Source organism: Drosophila eugracilis, unplaced genomic scaffold, assembly GCF_018153835.1.
Source record: "Drosophila eugracilis isolate 14026-0451.02 unplaced genomic scaffold, ASM1815383v1 contig_75, whole genome shotgun sequence".
In the NCBI taxonomy this organism is placed as follows: domain Eukaryota; kingdom Metazoa; phylum Arthropoda; class Insecta; order Diptera; family Drosophilidae; genus Drosophila; species Drosophila eugracilis.
In genome coordinates, this window is record NW_024573645.1 from 1,578,813 (window position 1) to 1,597,034 (window position 18,222).

The 18,222-nt window shown below is 39.4% G+C and overlaps 1 protein-coding gene across 1 annotated transcript; it reads right to left on the bottom strand.

The window, feature by feature from the left end:
• Positions 1-7,074: 7,074 nt before the first annotated feature.
• LOC121530417 (uncharacterized protein PFB0145c-like) lies at positions 7,075-9,734 on the bottom strand. The gene is made up of 2 exons (XM_041819482.1): positions 7,559-9,734; positions 7,075-7,500 (listed from the first exon to the last, which is right to left on the bottom strand). Exons 1-2 carry the CDS (start codon positions 9,609-9,611, stop codon positions 7,169-7,171), a joined length of 2,385 nt encoding a protein of 794 aa, XP_041675416.1. The 5' UTR covers positions 9,612-9,734; the 3' UTR covers positions 7,075-7,168.
• Positions 9,735-18,222: the final 8,488 nt, after the last annotated feature.

An 18,222-nucleotide genomic window follows, 5' to 3' on the forward strand; every position in this document is an offset into this window, starting at 1 on the left:
GCCAACTTTGTTAGTTTCTTCCTATTAAAATGGATCTTAACTTCCAGCCAACAGAAATTTCCCGATGTTAATTCAACTTATATAATACGTTGTAATTTGTAGTTGGCTTTACGCTGGCTAAGCAGCTTAAGTTCGAAGCAAAGTCGCCTGCTGCCAACTATAATTTTCCCTCATTCTCGGCGAGTACGAGTAAATCCAATAAAGTGATGCCAGGGTGGCTAACAATGTTTCACATTTAAACCGCTTAACACGCCCACAAGTCTGCGGCTACTTTGTTGGCCATCTTAAGCCAAAATTACACACATGACGCTTATTACTGGTGAAGTTGGGTAGGAATGACCAACCTTGTTGGTTGTGGTGAATTATGGCACCTGTTGTTATAACAAATTATGTCCTGGAAGTTAAAAATACAGCAAGGGAGAGTCAAAGGGTACAACAAATAAAGCGAAATAAGCCACTATTTCAAACAACAAATAGGGTACTACTTTTACTTTATCAAAATTATATTTTCTATTTTCTGTATTGTGAAGTTATTGTTTTCTATTCGAAATTGCCGAAAATATCATAAATAGGGAATCCGCTTACTCAGCAGCTGCGGTGAACTCCTTAAAAAAATAAAATGAAACGAATGGACAACTTCATCTTGTGATGAAAGTTTTTTGGCCAGACGGTAAAGTTGATAATTTAACTAACGTGAAATTCAAGTTCATGCAGCATGGCAAACTTTCCGACTGCGGCTGGCAGTTGCAACTTTTCAAATTTGGTTGTTTGTTTTATGAACTTGCAACAGTTTAAGCCAATTTTGGTTGCACAAAGAGAGAGAAACCCACGAGCATTAAATGATATCCCGGATGGCAAGGAAAATGGAAGACACACAGACCCCATAACCGAAACATCTCTCTGCTAGTGTCATCAAGTATTTTTATGGGTAGTGACGATGGGCGGGTATTTTGAACTCGCTTTTGCTGCTTTTTGCTCGAAAATGTATTTTGAGTGCCCACCAAGTTGGCGACTGGACTCCAAAGACCAAAGTCCAAACTGTCTCCTGCATTTCCGCTTTATCCTTTTGATGCTCGTGCGGATGTGCAATTTTTGCTCATTTGTTCATGGCATTTATAAGCTTCAGTTGCCCAAAAAGAGGTCAGTGGCGTTGGATTCCAAGGAGTTCATTGTTCGCCAACCGAAAACAAATCCCCAAATGTGCCGGGTCCGGCTTAAATGCCCAACAAATGGCTGCAGGACATTAGTTGACGGCAATAAATGTCGATGCTGCCGGGCTAAGCCGCTTATCCAGAGCAAATAAGTAAATATGCGCGAGTAAGCCCACGAAAACAAAACATAAATGGAGTGGTCAACGGCAATTCAATGGTCGCAAGGGGAAGGAAGTCGGCCTACTGAGCCATAAAAATAATGGCCAAAACAAAACCGAGTGCCCATGGCCAAGACATGGCCGGTCAGATAAATAAATATAAATAAATAAAAATAACAAATGCTATAATCATTAAGTACGTCTCATTGGCGGGCATGTGCCCCCAAGTTCGCTGGCCATCTGCAACTGCCTTAATGCCGTGAGTCGTGCACGGCAAATATAAATATATTACAAATTTGTTATTAAGATATTTTAAATTTCAATATAATGTTGATTTATTTATTTATTTAATATTATTATATGTGCTGGTGTAATATGGCAATATGAAAATAAAATAAATTCTAGATTAAATTATATACTTATGCCAAAGTATAATGATTATTCTTAAAATATTCAGATAAATTATTTATATTTCTATATATTGGTAAATATTAATATATCAGTACTATTTTTTTTTCTCTGTTTGTGTTTCTTGACCACCCCAGGGGTCATAAATGTTACACATCCGCACACAGAAAAACCCACACAAACACACTTAGATGCGCATATAAATGAAAATGTTTGTTGAATTATGTGGGTAATATACGTTTATGCCTGTGTCAGTGTGCGCAATAAACGATAAAGCATAAACTTAATATGCAAAGGCCACGCGAAAATAGCAACAGCCGAAATGTATGCTATGTTTCTGTTTATACGAATGCGAGTGTGTAAGTGTGTGGGAGCTGGCATCTGAGCATTCTCTTTATCAATGCATAAACAAATGGACATCAGCTGCGAATTATGTTGGGATTGCCCAAGCGAAAGGGTAAGTGGGGTGAACTGGGAAAAGGACCTCACAAGTGCTGGCGAAAGGTTAAATATAAAAGCAAAGCTAGATTAGAGATTTATGTTATTATTTTTGGAATGTAAGCTTTGGAAAAGTCCCCTTTCCTAAGGACTAGGATTTGAAAAAATTTAAACATTTGGGATATAAATAACGAGCGTCATCATATCAACATATTATCATCATATTAAATATAGATTTTTTGTTTTATTTGATTTCTCTGAAAGAGAAGAGATCATAGCATTCTCGTTTTTTTTACACTATTTTCTTCACAGTATACCTTGGCTTAAGGTTCAATCAAACAATAAAATCCCTTTTCTGCAGGAAAAAGAAAATGTATTTATTAAGGTAGAGAATTTCCATAAATCGATAAGTGATAATAAGCCAGAGCTTCCCATTTGCTCGCACATGTACTTCCACATAAGGATGCGTCGAAAGGATGAATAGTTGTTCGGTGAGCAGTTACTGCAATGGTCAATTGGAGAGCTGGACAATCGTTAATTCATCCTGTCAACGGACTGGAGCTCGTTAACTAGCGGAAGCCGTGCACTTGGACGCTAATCTATGGCCCCATGATGAGCTTTATGGGCTGACCAGTCCGCTTCATCATCATCATCATCCGCAGGAGTATCATTTTTCGGTGGCACATTGTGTTCTGGAAATTGTGAATTTGGCAAAATTCGCTGGACGATTCTAATGCGACCTGATGCGCGGATGGCAGTGAAAAAACTTTACTCACCACTCAACCGCAGCGCCATAAATTTCAATTAGTGCGGATGCATTTGGGCATTTGCATGTTCCAATTTTGAATTATGAACTCTGGATTTTCCCAACTGACTAATTGCTGATTGAGTTGCGTTTGGAACTGGATTGGCCTTTTGCCGATTTAGTGGATCAACCAATCAACGTCTGATTGTTGGCCAAGCCGAGAGGCAATTAGGTCACACTCTTGGTCGAAGTTTTGGGTAAACGGAATCACCGAACTGCCGCAGTTGGGAAGTCAAGGGTATATGAAGGGATAATGCAATAATAACCCTTAAGGGTGTTCCTCAGTTCTACTTGAGACTAAATGAATAATTTGAGATGTCTAAAAGAAAGAATGACTGATTGTAATAAAATATTTAGGAAATAATGCAATTAAAATTTAGTATTTTAAGCTCTCTGGAATTTCTTTAACCCATGGATGGTGCAATTCCGAATTGAAACCGAATGCCAGTCGTTAATTTCTTGCTGTGTGTGGTCCTCTTCAACGCCGGCTGTCAGTGTCAAGTTGCTGCTGTCCTAACTCCAACAAATTATGGACACAATAAAAAGTGGCAAGAGCAACAAGAACGAGTGCGACTACATGAGCGGCAACAACAAATGCAGCACGCGACACTTACACGAGTGGCAGCCACTTCCGTCCAGCAGATGCTCCACATCCACACTCACATCCACGTCAACTTCCAGTCCTAGTTACTATGTTCCTTACTACTGCTCCTATTACTGAACTACTCCTATGTCTGCTACTGGAAGGACTTTAAGCCTCGAGTGCTTACTTGTTGTTTTTATGGCAATGTGTGAGACTTTCGCATTGAATTAACTTGAGTGGTCGGCTAGCGAGGGCGTTCGTGTGGTCAGTGGCTGGCATTTATGGATCAGCCTGTCAGAGCTAGCACATTTGTCAAGTGTTTTCATTTACTGATGGATCAAGCTAGCTAAGCAACTGCCATAGAACTTTGAAAAGAACCAAGGACTGGTATTCAATGCAGAAGGAAATGCATGTGAAGCAGAAGAAATAACCAACTAGTTCATATTTTAAGTTAGGTATTAAAGTTTAGTTTAATTTAATATTTGTTGGGCGGTAACAATAAAATTATCTTAGCTAGAATATTTGTTTTGTTTAATGATAAAATTTTTTAATTCTTTGCTAAAATAATTATACAGATTAAAAGATTTCATTTATTTTTAAATTCAATAGGATGTATGTATATATTTTTTTATTTTCCCAATGGGAAAACTTTATTCTAAAAGTGCAGCTTTAGCCGAGTTCCGTAGTTTGAGTCTTATCATTTCCTTTGGCGTTCAGCCAGTCGAAAAGTTTCCTTTTCGCTATGCGGCATTTAAGGACACTCCCAGTTTCAGAAGTCATCAAAGAGAGATATGCGTGAAAGAAAGTGCCCCACTAGAATATGCAAAACAGGCTAAAAGAAGATTGGGTTAAGGGCGTTACATGGATATATATATATATGTTTAGATAGCAACTTGTTGCTTCGGTTTTGCAGCCCGAGCACGAGTTGTTGAAAAGTAAAATTATTAAAACTTTTTGAATTAACAAAGCGCCAACAACGAGCTAAATGACGTCGACGATGTCCGCGCAAAAAGTGAATTAAAAGGGGAATAAAAAGCGACAAAGTTAATTTATGCACAACTAGATACAAACAAGGATGTTGCAGGAATGGGACTGGGCGGCACGGAATGGTTGCAACTGTCGCTGAACTGTGGAAACGGAAAACTGAACGCCATATTAGATTCAAATGCATTTCCCTGTTGGTCGACACCTCCCGTTTCCGGTTGTGCCAGGGCGCCGCCCCTCTTTTGCCTCTTCTCCTTTACCCGCCCATTGCCTTCCGCACTCGCAACCGGAAATGAACAGCAAACTTTTCAATTGAGTTTTCCGCCTCTGCAGAGGAAGGCCACGATAAAGTTTCGGCATTATTTTTGTTTATTTTCTTGTTGATCCATAAAATACAGGCCCAACCAGCGACGTTAGAGAAGATTTGAGAAGGGGGTTTTTAGAATGTTTCCCTATAATCGGATTTTATTTTTATTTTACTGATTTTTTACTGCACAGATTAGGTTATAAATACAAAGAGTGGTCTATACATATATTTTTAAAATATTATATTACAAATCATTTATTAGAAATAAAGAAAATTCCTTTTTTTCTTTTAAAAGGTTATTCAAAAAATACGTATTTTTATATATTAATTTTTTATTTCTACTTCAAATAAGAAAGGTATTCGTAAGTCCACGCATTAGCCACTGTTTCTGAAAACAGCTTAGCTGGCCGTGGGTATTTGCTACCAAATTCCTAATTGAGCTTAACATTTCAGGCAGTTAGCATAAATTGACAACGAGCCGAAACTGAAACAAGAGTAGGAGCGAACGTTAATTAATTTGCGGACAAATCCTTTGTAACAAAAGCCAAAACTACAAGGTTCTGCAAACAATCAAAGCTCATAAATTCCGAACAAATTAAGCAGTCGAAACTTGGTCCCTAATCCAAGTCTCAGCTGGTGTCCAGTCGATGGTAATGATGGGTATTTACCAGGCAACCGGAAACAGGAAAACAGCAGCAAAACAACGCCAACAACGAACAGCACAACCCCCACACATCAATGGCAATCATGGAAATTGGACAGCTAAGTTTAGGCCCAGAACAAAGGAGAAGAAATAGTATAAAAGAGCTGGGAGAAGGGGATGGTTCAAACGGGCAAAAAGAAAACCCAGAAAATATATATATATATATGTTTTTAGGGCCTAAGGAAAATGCCGACAAAGCGAACAGAAAATCAACAGAGCCAAGCAGGCAATAAACTGCCTGACAAATGAAAATAAAAGTCCGGCCCGCAATGAGCCAAAGAGCAGCACAAGATACAAAATACGAAATACAACCTACGAGATACAAGCTACATCCTCCAAGGCGGCCAAAAGGCAAAATGAACAACCAGCAGCAGTTGATGCTCTTCCGTTGGGCGCCAGAGCTCCGCTCCGGGCACATCCGCTGCTGGTCATTTCAATCAATTTACCCGAACACACTCACATGAGCAGCTACAGACGGATGGTTCCATACATGCATGGCGGTGTATGTGCACTGAGAGAATTTAACTACTCAAATGTAGATTTGAAAATATTTTCAAAGCGCTTAAAGCAATCAAGAAAGGGTTTTATTAATGCATTCTGACCTATTTCCGATTAATATAAACTCGATTGGTTTTAAGGATATTGTTTTCTCAAGTTTTTATTCTCAGTGCTGGACGGGATTCAACTTTTTTTTAATAAAGGTTTGGTGGGGAAGCTCTACAGAAATTCGCTAGCCGGAAATGGCAGCCATGACGGAAACGAAGACACATTGTTGCTGCGGCCCCAAAGCGACGAATCAGCGTCTGTGTGTTGGTGGGGCTATGTATGGGTGTGTGCAAATGGTTAGACGCGCGCGTGTGTGCCTGTGAGAGAGGTGGAGAAGACATACATAAGCAGTTATTTGTCATGTAGCAAACTCTCAAAATACTTTATTCACACACACACAGAGTACCGTGCAATACAAAGAAATGTTTGCAGCTCAGCAAAACACCGGAAGTCGTAAAAAGTATTTCAATTTAGTGCAAAACGTCCTTGCCACCTCCTCCATCACTCCTACTCCCCTTGCTTGCCGACATCTCCTTCAGCTGCTACGCTGATTGAAGACATGGTCAGCACACTTTTTCCTCGTTTTTCCGGTGCTGTTTTTATGGGGGCACGTTTTTTTTACTCCTGCATATATCCAGCGATCCCGAAAACTGTGAAGCGGCAACTATGTGGTAGCGCACAGCATTATTGCATTAAAGCCATACAATGGTCGCTTACGTTTAAGCTAAAGACATTAAAGATTGCTGGGCAATTTTTTGGTGAATTAAAGGTTTTCTATCCACTTAACTGGATTTAAAAAAATCAAAGGTACGGAATATTTGAAGATGGATGTGGGAAATCTTATAAATCAGAAGAAAATATTTAATAACTTTTGCTAACTACTTTAAGTTAAGATAAAGGGCTAGAAACCTGAAATGATTAAAGGAAGAATCAGCATCCTTTGTTAAGGAATTATATATTAATTAAATTAGATATATAAAAGCTCAGAAAAAACGTAAACAATTCACTTTTTATTTTTTGTTTTGCACATACAAATTTAAATAGTATTTCTTACTCAATTTTATAAATATTTTGGAACATAGGTGCTATTTGGCTTGACTGATATTGGAACTACAACGACCCAAACCGCAAATGGAGCACATTGAATTATTTTTAAATGACTTGAGAGAGTGAAGGGACTGTGTAATGCGCTTTTCAACTTTTTGTTGGCGGGCCGTTAAACGCGGTTGACTGTAATGCCTCTCCAGGTCAAAACGCTTTGGACTTTTGCTGCGAAAACGAGATCTTTCCCGAGTTTGGGATCGCCGACTCTTTTGATGTTCCAATTTTTCTTTAATTTTACGTTTCTTTTCAAGTTCCAGTTGAAAAGGAGTTTTGACCTGCTCATCGAAGAACTTTTGCCAACGTTTAAGCATTGCTTCAGGTAGAAGGTATAGGTATAGTTATATTTTATAAGTTTTTTATTTAATTCCTACCTTCTAAATTGTAATCCTTGTCAAACACTAACTCATCTATTTCATCAGCTGAACTAACTTCTATTAGAGAGGTTTGAGACCGTAGAGCGCGTTTCAGTCTGGAGCCCATCTTTTCTTTAAGTCCCCCGAACTCCGCTTCGGTTAAGATCCTTTGGTAGGCAGTACTGCACCGACTCAATCGTATATTATGAAGCTGTTGCAGCATACCATCAGAAGCCCTGGCCGAATCACCATATTTTTTTAGTAACCATAAATCTTTGGGATCGGTGGGTGTTTTTTCCCGCAGCAGCAAACTAAATACTTTCTTTATCTGAGTAGCCTCTGGCCCCGCAAGTTCGGCAAGGTCGCTATCGTGAACCCCAGACTCAAGATCCTTAAGGAACGGAAGGGGTACGGAATTCCTATGAGATGGCAACCATTTAGTTTTTTCTGACTGACTTGATTGTAGACCATCGCCAGCTCCCAGTTCAGGGGATACTTCATCTTGCTCTTCATCGACCTCCTCATCTTCGTTAATGTGGTCAGAGAACTCAATGCTTGGTTCAAGTCCTACCATTCCTTTCTTCACCATAAGGTGTTCCCAAGAAATTTTATCATTCGAGGCAGATCCTTTTCGCTGAGTAACTCCCATTTTACCAATTCTGTTTGAGTCTAAAGAGTCCGTGGATTTTCTTAATATGCCTCGAGGGTTTATTGGTAAGACCACGGTTCTGGATTCTCTTTCTCTCAACAAATTGATCTTTTCCAGAGATTTGCTCATCTCGTGACTCGATGATTTTTGAAAAAGGTCTCCATCTATGTTTTTCTTTCTGTGACTTTTATATTTGTGTATTTTACTTATTTTTTTGGGTTTTTTCTGGACAATGTGACTACTTTCTTCACTTTGAATTCTCTTACTTTCTTTACGATCTTGAATATTTTCTTTACGATCTTGAATATTACTTTTATGGTTGTGGGATTGGCTGCGATTTTGATGGCGAACTTTAATTAGTCTCGTATTTTTTCTTCGATTTTTACTTTGACTTCGCGCTCTAGTGTGGCCGCGGATTTCGCTGGGACTGTTACTGCTACTTCTAATGCGGTTTTGATTTCTGACTTTACTGCGACTTCGTTTGCGACTTCGACTGCGACTTCTATAACTATTGTTAAGAGTCTTTCTAAAAAATTTCCATTTAAATTGATTTCCTTGGATTTTATTTATTATCGAGATTAGAGATTCTTCGAGGCGACATATCATGCGACAGTCCTTCCTTAAAGCTTCTCTCAACATCGATAATCTTAAGTTCCGTGTTTCTTTTTCCTCAAAGGCTTTTAGTGATATTTTTGAAACCTTTTTACTCCTTTCCTTTATTAATGAGTGCGTACTATATTTTATGTTGTCATCATTTTCAAAGGTTTTGGGGATACTATATGGTCCCTGGATGATGTGAGAAGTAGGTGGAATGCTTCTAATACAAGTAGGATTATGTTTTGAAATACTCTGATAGACTGAGAATAATGAGTTCGTGTCTGTCTGCATAGGACTTCTTTGTAGGGCTTTCTCGAAAGGTAGAAGTCCAGAAAATGTATTTTCTATGTTTCTTATATAAGTCTTCAAGTGCTTCCATGAATAGGGTGACTTTTTGGCAAGATTCTTGATTTTTTCCAGTTCATTTTTGAGGTAAAATCGCTTACTTTTTGTTATGCTCAAAGAACTTTGATTCAGCGTCAGGTCTTTGACTATAGTTAACTCTATTTGTTTTAATAGCTTATGAAAGTGTCGCCTCTTTCGCCTGTTTGAGTGCCTTTTCCTTTCGCGCTTCCTTCGTTTGATTAGTTCATTTAGCTGCTTAAGATTTTCTCTTCGATCTTTATAAGCTGCACACAATAGATCAAGGATCTTGCATTTGCGTTTGGCCAATCTACGAATCCGAATAGAGTTCTTCGGAGAACTTGACCCTGCCGTTCCTCTGGGGTTTTCAGCTGATTGACTACGTTTTGCAGATGTTTCATAAGGGTTTTTCGGATCGATAATGCTGTTGCGGTTCCTGAACTCGATTGCTCTGAGCGCCATTTTGTTATAAAAAATATTATTCTTAAAATACTTTATTTATTTTTTTAATTTTTCAACTTTGAGTACAAATGCCAAACAATATTGAAACTCAGATTGACATGTGTTCTTACATTTCCTTTAGTTTAACTAATTTAATCCTTAAAAAATTAACTAATTTTTAAGTATTAATATTTCACTCATTTGAATCCTTGGCTTAAAGTACCGATGGCAATATCTTTGTCAATATAATCCGGTTATCTTCCATTTTCCAATACCATCTTGGTGGCATCTAGTTCTGCTCTGGCAGTTTTTCCTTGTTTCGCCTCAATTTCAGCTTTGGTAATATATTTCAGAGACACGTCGTCTTTTCCCCGGATTCCTTTGCCTCTTCGCCTTGCCCTTTCGTTTCGGCTTGCTGCTCCGTGACTTTTCGCGTCTGGCGATTCACACGTTCCGGCCGGAATAGTGGGGCCAATTTCTGGCTTTTCCTCGGGCTAACACCAGATACGGCAACATTTTTATTTGGCTTCTTTCTTGTTGTCATTGGTTTTCGGTGCCGGAGCAACGTGACTATTAGTGCGCAATTTAACGCCTTTAATGTGTCTCTGAGCTGTTCGCCATTGCTTGGGGCACGTAGTTAGCATTCTGCAGCTGCAATCCGTAACACAAATTAATGATTTTGAAGCATCGACGAGGCTAAGATAAACAGAAATGAGAGCTGGACGGCAAACAAGCTGCCATGTGTATCACATAATACGGCAATTTAGCCAAAGATGCTGATGCATGTTTGCATCTCTGTGCGTCTTCTTGGGGCCAAAATGAATTTTGTAGTCGGTAAACAAGGTGCACGGTGAGAAAATAGTCAACTGAAAGTTAGTATGTCATACAAAAAAGATTACTTATTCGAGTAAGAATTTCCGTTTTTCGATACGATTGGTGTTATTTTTGAATTTAAAACTAATAATTTGACTTAAACATTTTCTCCTGTGTAACTCCCTTTATATGTGAGCTTGTTGTCAAAATATCAAATACGGATGACATTCCAAGTTATTTTCCATTGTGATTTATCTCCATCAGAGCGCTTGTTGCAGAAATTCAGGATTTCGGTCTGTGATTCCAATTTTGACCGCACGACCATGGTTTTAATTAATGCGTAGGATAAAATCAATTTGCAATATGACCGAGCGAACGAAGTTGCCGCAAGCTCCAAATTAATGTCTATGCCTTACACTGCAAGCAAGAATTTCTGCTCATTTAGTAGACTGGGCTCATAAATAATCAGCCAGTCGGCCAACGGTGCGTATGTGCGATCCGCAGCATGTCGCGTACAATGAGCAAAACGTGCTGCTCGTTTGTCACGTGCGGAGTCAGTAAATTGCAATAAGCGCCGCACCGCCAAGTTGAAATAAGTGCGAGCGAAGAAAGTGGTTTATTTTTCATGCCAAACCAAATAAAAGTGGAAGCACGAGAGTTGTCTCATCAATTTCTGGCATTTATCTGCGGGCAAAAAACAAAACGATGTTTATTTTTTATCTGAAGCAAACTTTTTCCAATCAGGTGAGATTAGAGGTGGCAACATATATTTTTGAATTTTATAAATAATAAAGAAGTTATGTATCTTTATAAAGAAAGATTTTTGTTCATATTTCAGGATGATAATCGAAAACTATTTTATACTTTTTATTAGCTCTTAATTTTATTAACACAATTACAAATTTAATAACACATATAAGTTGAGTTAAAACATATTAACATTTTCTAACAACATTTTCATTACATTTAAGCAGCCTTAGTTCTGCTCAAGGTGCTGAGCATCTCTTGAGGTATAATCTCAATCTTGGCAATTTCCTTTCATTTTTCTTGGAAAAAACTTTCCTCTTGGCTCTCGTTTATCATTGCGCTCGGCACGACATTCATTTTGGCTGCCTTGACTGTTTGCACGTTTTTTCATTTGTATTTTTTTGGAGGTGTCGTTGGCTCACATAGATTTAAGTGCTTTTCCCAGCTTCGACGGCTGGCTGCGGAAATAAAATTGAATTAACTCGCCATCAGAATGATACAATTTAATTATAAGCAGATACGTGATATTGGAACACTTTCTGTCAGGGTCAGTTAGCCGTATTTGTATATAGTAGTTTCAACCTATTTACTTCGCATTTAAGCGCCAAACGATTATAATTGTTATTGAAGACCATTAGCGATGCCCATGCAAAACATTTTAAATCATGCCACGGCGAACGAAAGTGCTCCATGGAGTATGTGTATTTTTTGCGATCATCGCCGTTTCGAATGGCAACAAAAATAGCAAAAATCCAATTATGCCCAAGCACGTATTTTCCATTAAGCAAACAGCAAATGGCGGCCAGCCGATAGCAGTCAGATAGCCACAAGCACATTATGGGCACAAGGTAGTACACTGTCCTGTTCCGGATTCCAATTTTGATTTACTTGATTCAAAAGGATAAAATTACTTAAATTTTAGCTATAATATTACTTTTTTAAGCTCTAAGAATTATGATAAAATACTTAAATCTGTTAATAACTGTGGAATACTAAGGACCATAAAATTAATAAGTCTTAGATTTTTATAAATAAAATATAATATATATTAAACCTTTTAAGGTTACATAATTCCTTAAGTTTTTCTTTTACCATCGAGTAAACCCAAATTGATAGCAAATAGGAATGGCCATTGGGTTTCCTTTTGAAAAGTAGTTGCAAATGGGAGCCGGACTGATAGTCTCGCCTTTTAATGAATCAGCTCCTGTTGCCACGTCTCTGGGTCTCCGTTTATTTCCAACAATTAAACCCATCAATGGCAGCATCAGCTGATGCGCTTAAGCCAGCCCCGAGACCATTAAGCCCAGTTTGAATGCCGCGAGCCAGAGGGCAGTGCGGAGGATGGAAAACCTGGGAAAAGCTTGTGAAAAACCTGGGAAATCCAGGAGGTGGAGTGCCTCAGCACACATGGCAGTGCACACTTGACATTTCAATTTCCGCATGCACCCCGAGAACTCACAACAAAGCAGAGAAACAGTAGCAGTAGCAACAGCAGCAGCTCGAAACACAAAAAAAAAAAAAAGAACGAAAGAACTGTAGCCAATTCCATGCGGGCAACGTCGCAAAGTTGCTTTCAATTACCCAGTCAGGACACGCTTGCTGCCTTTTGTTTTTTGCATGCCCGGCACGCCCCCTGGCTCCTCCCACCCCGCCAACTGCCACCCACTTCTTACGTCCCCGGCGACAGTTGTACAGTTCTTCAGTCTATTCACATTTTACGCTTTGTTGCTGGCCCGAAACCATCGCTGACTGTCTGCCACTGCTGCTGCACTTTATTAAGCCCGCTGAACTTAAGTTAGAGTATCGCAATCTTTCACAATAAATTAATACCCTTTTAGCGTAATAAGTCCTGAAGTGGTTCTTAAGTAAATTCAGAAGTCAGATCGAATCGGAAGAAACCAAACTGTGGACTTTTCTCCACAGCTGAGTTTTCAAGTTATATTCTGTAATTGAATTGGATTTTAAAATTACTTATAAAAGAAACTGAGCTTTAGATCCGACCATATATGTATCTTTAACCTTTAACTAGTGATTTGTGTGTGATTTAAATTTGAGAATGAGTTAGCTTAATTTAGTACTCTGCGTTATATACAATTTTTTAGTATTTTTACTACCTAAAAATATTTTAATAAAAATCTTGGAATTCCACATATTCCTCCCAATAATACCCATTTTACTTAATTTTGTTCGATCTACGAAATTAGTCTCTCCTTAAAGTTAACGAAATGCAGCTATAAAATGTCCATACTGGCAGATCTTTTAAAGACTACATGATGGCTTCTTTAGCTCGACAAAATGTAAGAAGAAAGGCTGCAGCAAGGAGTGGGAGTTGGCGGGGTGAATGCAGGTGACCCGGCCACTTGAGTCCCATGAAGTGGACAGGGCGAAAAGCTGTCAAGTGGCATTAATAACAAAAGCCATCTCAGAGATACGGGATAAGCACCTGAAAGTATGCGCTTTCTGTCTTCTCAGAGACCGCCCCTTTAGTTGCCCTTTCACATTTCGCTACGCTTTCGATTCGATTGGCGGACGACTTTGAATTATGCTAATTTACTTTTATCGCTTCGCCGGCAAAGTCAATTTAATTGTAATTTTCCAACGCGCAACGCATTTTAGTTTTATTTCCGTCCGCTCTCTTTTCAATTTTTGCCCGGCGCGCCTTGCATTTTCATGAGAAATAATTTAATTTGCCTTTTCCACTTCGACGTCCACTTTTCAAACTTTGCTTTTGCCACTTCCTTTGCCAGCTTAGTTGTCCGCCTCCGTTTTTCTCTATATATATATATCTGTCTGCGGCTCCTCTCCTCTGCCGTGTATCATTTGGAAATTCAAAGCTCGTACTATTTTTCCTTCATTATTGAAAAGGCGGGAAAAGAAAAAAGAAAAGTTGGGGCCAGCGCATAAAAGTGCCATTGAAAGTAGCTGCCAGGCGGGCTCTTTCAGAATAATGCGATTGGGGGCGCGAACTGCCACGCTTTGCCGGATTCCGGTCCGCTCTTTCCGGTCCGGTTGGGTCGAGCATCCGCCCACGACGCCGCTGTCTAAGTGGAAAAAAGGTTTTGTCACGGCTAAGCACTTTTCAAATTCACAAGGGTCGCATCCCCCTTCTTTACCGAAAACGCCAACGGCAGCTGCTGTCCGCTGTCCGCTGTCCACTGTTCACTGTCCGGAGTCCACAGCCCGGAGTCCACTGTCCGTTTTTCGTTGTCCGGAGAGCAAGGGCCACAGGCCACAAACCGCGAAGCGGCTCTCGTCTCGCCTTCTTCTTAGTACCTCTTATTAGTTGAGTCTCTCGAGCTTATCTGAGCTTCAGGAAATGCTTTCCATTGAGTACTTATTATAACTTAAGTATATTATTTATCATAGATGTTTTATTTAAACTCTGTTTATTGTTGTAAATTTATTCTGTGTAATGTAAAATTAAATCAAAATGGTTCTAGTAATACAAAAAATTAAACCACATATTTAACGAAATAATTCCTGGGTACCGTACAGTCTAATCACTACGCAGATTTCGTTTATTTCATTTGATTTCAATGGCTTATACACAATTTTTATGGCTAAGAGCAACGCTGGCGGCTGAGCTGTAAAGTTTTATCATTATAATTGCAACAAACTGAGGACTCGAAGGCTATTGAAACATCTGGTCAAGGGCTAATGATAAAAGAATCTGGTGAGATGAAGGATATAGCACTCAGCTTTAAGTGTTTATGGTTAAACAATGATGTTGAGTAGCCAAAATAAATTCTAGAAGAAAATAAGATTAAAGTTAGTATTAAGTATGAGAAATTAACTAAGTAACTCAGTGCGTAATGACCTTCCGGCTTTATTGTTTGACTTAGTAGCGGTTCTAAATTTGTCACAAATGCCACTTGATCCGCGAGGAGCTGCCATAGGCGGAACCCACGCCACAAGCAGTGCCAAGGAGTTCCTGCCCGTTCTTCCTAACCCCTTCCAGGCACCCATTCTTAACCCCCTGGAGCATCCTTATCTGGCGAACAACTCGACAAATGAAAGGGTCGCAATGACAACTCAATGAAAAAGTTAGGCATGCAAACTAAGGACCGGGATGTGGAAAGCAGTGAAAGCAGGAACATGAAGTTTGATATCATTAAAGGCCACTTATGTGTCAAATGCAACACAGCCGCAATGACAGTGGCAGTGGCTGCGGCAGGATTCGCCAGAGAGACGGTACCAAGAAGTCGACGGCACACTTAAATGTCATTGAAATTGAAGCTCACTTGACAAGTAATGCTGGCGCAACACAGCCAACCCCATACATACATATGTACATGTGCAGTGCACCCACGCCACTGGCAAAAACGGGGGGTTAACTTGAGTCAACTACACAAAAGCCATGTCAGCAGACGCTGACAGAACAGCCCCAGAGTCTGTCTCGCCTTTATAAAACTGGCTTCAGTGTGGGGCAAAATGTTCTAGCTTTTTCCCTGGCTAAGCCCAAGAAGATTGACATTATCTGTGGGCCTGAGTGATTTGCCAGCAAATGGAGAGAGGAACCACAGATACACAGATACAACCTGGCTTCAAAGAAACGAACCTTCTAATACCCTGATTAGTTAATGATGTGATAATCCCATGTTGGATCTACTTCCTTACAATATCAGAACTACATTTTAATGAAATTAATTAAGATGGTAAATTCTAAAAGAATTAATTTCATTGGAAAATTTATTGATACTATAAAGAAATAAACAAAATAACAATACAATAAATAGTTACTATATATTAAAAAAGTTAAAAATCTTCATGATTTTCATTTTTGTCTTTTTGTTATCTTTTTATCGAATATCTCAAATCTTTTTAAACCAAAACAGCTCCTGATAAAGACTGTCCCTAATAAAAAGTGTAGAAAATGTCTTCTTAACTGAGTTTTCCACTTTACGACAACATTACAATTCCACTTTAAGAGCATAAAAAAAAGTGGAGAAAACCCATCGACGGAGAGTTGACTGTCGCATAATTTTCATAATTGCATTGCCACGCATCAACGGAAATTGTGCGGCGCCAACAAGTCGATGTCAATAATTGCCTGGCAGTCGATGTCCTTCGTCGGCTGCTCCTTCTCCAATCTCCGACCATCATCCGTTCACCATTCACCATTCACCATCTCCGCCCAGGCAACGTGTCGTATGCGTAACCACGCTGCATTCATTCTGCGGTCGAGCAATTTAAAAGCCACAAAAATGCATTAAAATCCGAGTGTGCGCATAAATTATTGCAGTTTCATTAACAAACATTTTCGCAGTGCTCTATGCTTGGCCATGGCCTCCACTCTATACTCGTAATTAATCCCACGCCCAACTACTCATATTAAATGTGGGCTTAACTGATTTATGGTTTAAACAATTTGCCACTTATCAAGGCGCCCAGGTGAGGTGAGGGGTGGGGAGTACGAAATGACCGGCCACAATATATCCAGGCACCCAATAAAAGTCAATGAAGTGTGCCAAATTAAGTCGGGATGCCTCGATTCCACCAGGTCTAAGTTGTTCGAATAGTTTTTGGCGAAACGAGCCACAATTTACCAGCCGAACGGGTCCACAAAGTCTGCCAAAAACGATTAATTCCAGACAGCCGGAGGTGGAAGTTCAACTTTTAGCCATCTGACCTACGCACGAAAGTTATCGCAAACTATATCGGCCATTTGTGAGTTTTTAATCGGTAAGCTGCTAACCCTTTGAAACTTTCACAATTAACACATTTGGTTTACTAACGCTGGGTGCTGGCAGCAACAAGTGCTGCTCCTTTGCTTTTTGGCAATGAACTTTACCCGCTGACTCATTGCTCGAATGCACTAAAAGAAAGAATTACTTATGGTAAGAAAGTTTAGAAAATGAAATCCTATTATGTATTTTATAAAAATCATAACGAATTAAGGAAACATCTCTCTTTTGAGAATAATTTGCCATAATAAAATATACTAGCATTTCGAGTGCACTACAGAAAATTCTTCAAGTGTGAATGATTTTCCTGGACTGTTGCTGCTGTGGTTGTTGTTGTTGCTCCTGTAATATAATAAAACGCTTATTAAATTTTGCCGCTGTTATAACAAGCTGAGCAAGCACAGCCCACAAAATTGCTGCCCTGGGTCGCCGCAGCGCCACGCTTCCGATTCGTTGTCCTCCATCTGGCTGTAGTTGGAGTTTGAGTTCTTTTGGCTCTTGGCCCTTGGCCCTCGGATACTGGGATGCTGGATGCTGCTCTATTTCTTGGCTTCATGATAATGATGCGGTTTTGTTATGGCTTTTTGTTGGCACGGGCACTGGGAAACGGCACTGCCATCATCATCGGCACCACCGCCATAGCCACCGCCTCCCCTCAATTGCGGTCTGCACCACTCAACAAGGAAAGCAGACTTTCCCACCCACATCCACATCAACATCCACACCCATTGCACAAAAACTTTTCGTGTACTGGCAAACACTTTTTCCTTACACAACCCCTGAATGCTGTTGTTATTCTTGTTGCATTTGCGGCGAGCGGGAAAAGTTGAGGATATCCATTGCTGGGGAAAATTTGTGGGGCCGTGAAAAGTCGAAAGGATAAGCATCCAAGTGGGTGTGGTTTGTATTAGCATTGTGCCAGCAATGGCAACTTGAATAATTTGCTTATTTTTGGGGTCTTCTTTATTGTTGTGGCATAATTATGTTTTAATGACACTTTAAGCGCAAATTATGACAGCTCGCAGGGGGGAGAAGTGTGATCAACTTGAAATGAGTTTGTTAACTTTTCAAAACCGAAAGCGATGGCAACTATTTGGGGGTCCTAAAGGTAATTATTTTTAGGCTCCCAACTTTTGGTGTACAAAGCCACGAAAATTAAACAAAAGTTAAGAGTGAATCAGGAGAGAGTAATGAAATATTCAAATTAAATAATAAGTTTGTCTAAGTGACTGAATTTTTGGCAGGTCGAACACTTGAAGTTCATACTTCTAAGTGCTTATTTAGTTTGAGTTTTGTAAGAAATATCTTTAAGATAATTTATTTTAATTGAAAACAAGCTTAATGATGTGCATAAAACTAGTCTAAGCTGCATAAAAACTTACTACAAA